The 6,488-nt window shown below is 39.8% G+C and overlaps 1 protein-coding gene across 3 annotated transcripts in view; it reads right to left on the bottom strand.

The window, feature by feature from the left end:
- Positions 1–302: 302 nt before the first annotated feature.
- Positions 303–6,488, bottom strand: part of LOC147111064 (protein FAM107B-like) — a 251,642-nt gene continuing 245,456 nt past the window's right edge. For all 3 annotated transcript variants that reach the window (XM_086001544.1, XM_086001545.1, XM_086001546.1), the window contains 2 exons: positions 5,980–6,136; positions 303–2,506 (listed from right to left, as the gene is read on the bottom strand). In XM_086001544.1, coding sequence (XP_085857670.1) covers positions 2,393–2,506; positions 5,980–6,136 — 271 coding nt within the window. In that variant the 3' untranslated portion in view covers positions 303–2,392. The remainder of the gene's footprint in view (positions 2,507–5,979; positions 6,137–6,488) is intronic.

Genomic DNA, 6,488 nt, shown 5'->3' with positions numbered 1-6,488 from the left:
TCCGTGTGAATCAACAAACCCTGTTGCTTAGCAACAGCTTCAAAACAGTCAGCCGCAGCTTTAAAGCGTCTCTGTAGCTAAGCAACAGCTTCAGCTAGACCTTGCAGAGCCTGACTGGAAAAAAAAAAGCAACGAGAAGTAAAAAAACTTATAGGAAACGGCTCCTGAATTTTGCCGGTAGAGCTTTCCGGACATTTAACCTCCGGTTAAACGAAAGTTTCCTGTATTATGGTAATTGTAATATTTGAAACAGAATATGCAAAACCTAAACAATATTTATGTACCAGAAGTTTCCACAGAGGAACATTTGCATATTTTTTATTTCAAAGTTATAAGTTACAATGACACAAACCTATAGATGGCAACCGTACAGCTGAATATAGAACCCCCTTCTCCTGTTATTAATAATTAAACTGAGTAACTATAATCACAGACATTCACAGACTGGACCTTGACTTTTTTGTGCATGTTTTATACACATAGAAAAGTAACAATTCCCCAAAAAGAAGTAACCGTGAGAGAAAATAAACTCCATTTCAGGATTAATGCTGTGAGACACATTCTATCAGACGTATGTAACAATGTTTACTGTGGTGATGTGATAGGTATAACTTACCCAACAGTCAATACCTATTCAGCAACATTTCAAAGGCAACATTTCCAAAACATATACAGCTAGCTGTTCCCATTATAAACAACGTGAATTGTCATTTTTAACAGTGTTAGCTCAGTTGAATTCTTTTCACAACTCTGTTCAAGTAAAATATAAGAAACCCTTTCATTCTATTACCCAGTGAATCTGATACACAGAGAGCAAAGCTAAGAGGGACCCAAACTCTTCAAACACATTTAAAAGATTTTCAGAGTTACATTCATAACCAACTAATAAGTATTTTTACAGTAAGCATAGTCTCCATGACCTGACACTACCTAATACCAAAAATGATGTCAGAATTGTGAAATATATAATATAGTGACAGAATGAACATAAAAATGCTGCACCAATTAACCACTTGAGTTCTGATTTTTTAAAAATAACTTTGACCTTTAAAGCAGTAGTCATTGTATTTCTTGTGCTAACTCCATGGAATTCTTGTCTTAACAGACTATACATTCTGTATGGCATCCGCAGTATCTTGCTTTTGTATATGTTCTGTAAGGCTCATTTCTGTGATTTTCTATGGCTGAATATGGTAATGTAACATTCAAGAAATGTATGGAATTAATAATTATTTGTAGTAATTGCTTAATAAAATTAGTCTAAAATTAAATATGTCGTCAGGAAGACAGAACACTTATATTTCTTGAAGGGTTTAGGTCAGTTGTATCTCTGTTTACTGTAAAAATTATAATTGTGCAGACCCTATTCATTACTTCATCCCATATACATGATATATATATATACTGTATTGAGAATCATGGTATAGTTCTCCAGAATGCAAGGTGTTATGCTATCTAAATTCAATCCCTAAAAATCAGCAGTCCACAGCTCAAAATCTTCCCGGCAGATTCTGGCTAATTCAACTGCTGGCTGTATGTGTGTCCATACAATGATATATCCATAAAATACTACCATGTGGCATTTATTTTACTGTTTTGATCTGGAGCTTAAGATTAATATTAAACTATCTATGCAGCATTTACAATGACGTAATCTTCCATTAGCAACATTTTTAATTCAAATACAGTTGCAGCAAGAAACGAAACACATGAGTCATAAAGTCTGGCCAAACTGCAATATGGGCAAAAGGCTCGTTTTGATGAAATAAAAGCCAACCATGTAACATGAAGATGACCCTCACCATCCCACCCTGTCAAAGGGAACATTCTGTTGTGTTCTCATTAAATAGTTAAGTATCACTACTGCAGCAACTCAGTTGATGTTATTTAAGTGGAAGAATCTTTGCACAAAACTCTTATGATGAAACATTGTTTAAATGCATTGCATCATCACATGCAATGTTTGCGAGAATACAATTAGCTCAATGCAACTCACATTATCAGTTTTAGCAGGAAGTAATGAATTTACAGTGTATTGATAGGTCACTTTCTCTCTGCTATTAGTAAGTCACCTTCCAGTGTCATCCCGATTCATTGGATTCCTATCATCTCCGCCTTTATCCAAACTTCTTCACCATAAAATAGCACTTTTTCATTTTCACCAAATGACCAGGTTTGGTGCGTGCCCATTAAAAAAAAACCATTCCTTTATGTCTGGAAAAGACTGGCCATCCATTTCCAGCAGAATAAACCTTTCGTATTTCATTATTCTCTGAAGTAAGACAAGAACATTAAATGAACTCTATAGTGATGGCATAGGAAATCAGTCAAATAGAACTGGTGCTGAGCTTAACCAACCAGTTAAATCCAGTTGAGACAGAAGGGCTCAGGACTACCCAGCCTTCTTTTCTGTACTGAAAGATGTTCGCCGTAAGTTTTCTTTGACTTTGATGAATTCAGGAGCATTTTCTTGTTCCTCTCCACTCCTCTCCTGTTCTCTTTCCAACTGAAAGACAACATTTAGTACAATATGTCAATATTGTAAAGGCTTTCTGCCCTGGTTTTGACTTGCACTTGCTGTAAGTAAACCACAAAATATTGTGAAGTGTTATGTACAATAGGTCAGGTACAGAAGTTGCAGATTAGATTAATGACTGCGTCAGTATTAAATCAGGAACTAACTGGAATTTGGTAAAAATCTGATTGTCAAGGATTTGCTGACATTATTATCCCAGTGCTATTGGGAATATTGCAAATTTTCCCAGACCACCCTGCCCTGCCCCGCCCCTAGATTCTAAAACTACTGCGAAATTTATTTTTTCCCTGTAATAAAAGTGAAAAATGTTGGATATACTTGGCAGTTTTAGTTATAACAAATTTTGTAATTTTCACCACACTTTAGGTGTTTTTACACTTTAGCCAGTTATTTCAGGGAGGTTGTTAGTATTTTTCAAATGGTCGATCAGTTTTTATTATTTTTCCAGGTATGTGTATGAGGAGTTTGAATTGTGAGTTTGAATCCTACCATGGTAAATTGTGAAACTGAATTCAATAAACCTAGTAATGTGTGGGCTAGCAGTAGAAAAATGACCATGAAACCCAACTGGTTCACTAATATCTTTCAGATGCCACTGCAATTGGTCTGCATGTGATTCTGGTCCCACATTAAGTAGTTACCTCTTAACGCTCTCTGAAGTGGCCTAGTAAGCCATTTAGTTGTAAAAGAAAAGAACTTGCATTCATATAGCACCTTTCACGACCTGAGGATGTAAAACAAATGCTATAAAACAGAACAATAAGAGAAATAGACAGACCTATCAGTTATACCCCAGGCACTGGATCCGATCAAGACTCAAGCAATCTCAGTCCAGTTGACAATGGAAAGTCTTCAACAACATCTGGGGACTGGTGGTCGAGTTGGGAGAGCTGTCCCACAGACTTATCAAGCAACAGCCTGACATGGGTGTACTCCAGACTCTTCCATCACAATCCCTGGGTATGCCCTGTTCCACCGTAGGATAGACCCGCCAGAGGTGGGGGTCACAGTGGTACACAGTCGGGTAGGAGTTGCTCTGAGAATCCTCAATATTGATTCTGGAACCCACAAATTCTGGCTTCAGGCTGAACAAGGTCAAGGAACCTTGTGCAGATTACCACCTCCCTCCCACCTCAATAAATCAGTACTCCTGTTAAATCAGTACTCCCCATGTTGAACATCACTTCGAGGAATCATTGAGGGAAGCAAGGGCACAAAAGGTAGTCGGGGTGGGGAATACTTCAATGTCCAGCACCAAGATTGGCTTGCTAGTGCCACCACTGATGGAGCTGGCTGAATCATGAACGACACAGCTGCCCTACTGAACCTGCATCAGGTGGTGAGGGAACCAACATGAGGGAATAACCTGCTTGACCTCGTCCTCAGCAAACTATCTGTCACAGACACATCATTTCATAGTAGGAGTAACCAATGCATATGTCCTTGTAAAGACAGTTTCATCTTCACCGTGAGGAGACCCTCCATTGTGTGGCATTACCATCGTGCTAAGTGGAGCAGGCTAAGGACAGATATAGCAGCCCAAAACTGGGAATCCATGAGGTACTGATCATAATCAAGAGCAGAATTGTATACCACCACAATCTGCAACCTCATGGCCCAGCACATCACTCACTCCTCCATCTGCATTATACTGGAAGATAACCCTGGTTGAATAGGGAGTGTAGAAGGGAATGCCAAGAGCAGCAGCAAGCATACCTTAGGATGAGGCACCAGCCTGGTGAAGCTAATACACAGTGCTACCTGCACACCGAACACCAAATACAGCATGTTACAGACAGAAGTAAGCACTCCCACAATAATGGATCAAAGCTCTGTACACTAACACATGCAGTCGGGAATGGTGGCGGATAAATCAGGGCAACTAATTGGAGGAGAAGGCTCCATGAACATTCCCATCCACAACCATGATGGAGCCCAGCAAGTCAGTGGAAGAAACAAGGCTGAATTATTTGCAAACGTCTTCATTCACATGCAACAAGTGCATGATCCGACTTGGCCTCCTCCAAATATCCCATCTATCAGTGTTGCCAATGTTCAGCCATTATTAAAATTCATGCAACATTAAAAAGCGCTGTGGTTCCTGACAACACTCTGACTGTAGTGTCAGAACAAGCTGACCCTGAGTCAAGTTATTCCAGCTCAGCTAAGACACTAGTATCTACTTGAGAATGTGGAAAATTTCTCAAATCCTATCCAAAAAAAAGATAAATCTAACTTGGCTAATTATTGCCTTATCAGCCTCCAATCATCAGCAGAATGGTGGACGGAGTTATCAATAGTGCCATCAAGTGCCATCAGTAGTTTGCTTACCGACGCTCAGTTCAGGTTCCATCAGAACTACTTAGTTCCAGACCTTGTCACAGTCTTAATCCAGACATGGACGCAAAAGCTGAATGCCAGGGGAGAGGTGAGAGTAGGTGGAGTTGCCATCTTTTGGATGAGATGTTAAACCGAGACCCCGCCCACCTCTCAGGTGGATGCAAAAGATTGCACGGAACAATTTGAAGAAGAGTAGAGAAGTTCTCTCAGTGTCCTCACCAACATTTATTCCTCAACCAACATCACTAAAACAGGTTATCTGTTTGTGAAACCTTGCTGTGTGCACATTACTGCATTTCTCTACATTACAACAGTGATTACACTTCAAAAGTAATGCATTGGGGATAAAGCACTTTGGGACATTCTGTGGTTGTGAAATGCACTACAGTATATAAATGCAAGTTCTTTTGATTTTTAAGCAGTTAAAAAAGCATTGCCCTAGGCCACTACCATGTTTATGGGATATCATATTGAAAGGGCAGAAACTGAAATTGTAGTTGATTAAGAACCAGTTGAATAACTGTACTGGTACTCCCTTAACAGAGGCCAAACAACTTGAGAAGCAGTCTAAATCAGCCAGCCATTATTTTGCATCTGAACATTCTGTAGGAGATTCACATCTTTTCTGAATTTGGATATTTTAAATTGAATTTAATAATGGAAATGGTGGCAATGAGCATCCTTATCAATATGTCTGTTGTATTTTCTACTTTTGGCTAGCTGCCAAAAATATCAGCAATTTTTTGATTTACTTTATAAGTTTTCTTTCAAACAAACATTTAAACTGCGAAAGCTGCACCTCAGTATGTGTGATTGAATCTGCTATTGTAACTGACTAATCTGGGGTTGCCTACCCTCCTGGAATGGGTGACCGGTCTCCCGGGTTCTGCTGTCGGTGACCCCGGAGAAAGGATCCTGGTATGCATGGTTTGTGCCTGTGCACCATCCTGGCTGTCATTGCTTGCAGCCAATCAGCAATGTGTTCCCTGGCCCCTGCTGGTTGCCCCTCTGCCAGTAAAACTCTCACTCCTTGCTTATACTGATTAATAAATATTAATAAAAAGAACCGTGAAGAGTGCCCCAGAACATTTGCTCATTCAAACCTGCTCTAGTCTTTGTTGTCTTTTCTGGAGTTGAAGTTCGAAAGGAGACTTCATTTGCCGTGCCTCTTCTTCCTCCTTTCTTTGTCGAATCAGCTGATCTCGCCGCCTATATTCCAGCACCCGCTGTAACTCTGGCTTGTTTTCAGTACCCACGCCTCTGCAAGAAAAGTACAAACAAATATTAATTTTAACTCATGGATCTCCTCTGGCTCTGCCCATGGCAAGTCAAAGCAACGTTCCCTCACAGTGTATCAGTGATGCTGTAGATACAGGTATGAGAATCTGAAGCTCATGGCACTCCACTAGTGTAGAAGTGCACAGTTGCAGGCGTGACTGTGAGTCACAGAATGGTGATGCCCAAATAAGAAGTACACAACATACATAGTAACATTAATGCTTAAATTATAAATACTTCACACCTGGATTACAAATATATGAAAGAAAGAAAGCGCAGGAAAAGACCATCAGCTGGCCCCATCCAGAAACAGTGCAACCACATACACCACTGA

The sequence above is a fragment of the Somniosus microcephalus genome, chromosome 11 (assembly GCF_052327205.1).
Source record: "Somniosus microcephalus isolate GS21.2 chromosome 11, FLI_Smic_1.0, whole genome shotgun sequence".
Lineage (NCBI taxonomy): Eukaryota > Metazoa > Chordata > Chondrichthyes > Squaliformes > Somniosidae > Somniosus > Somniosus microcephalus.
The sequence above is the reverse complement of the archived record's forward strand: the minus strand, read 5'-3'. Positions and strand labels throughout refer to the sequence as shown.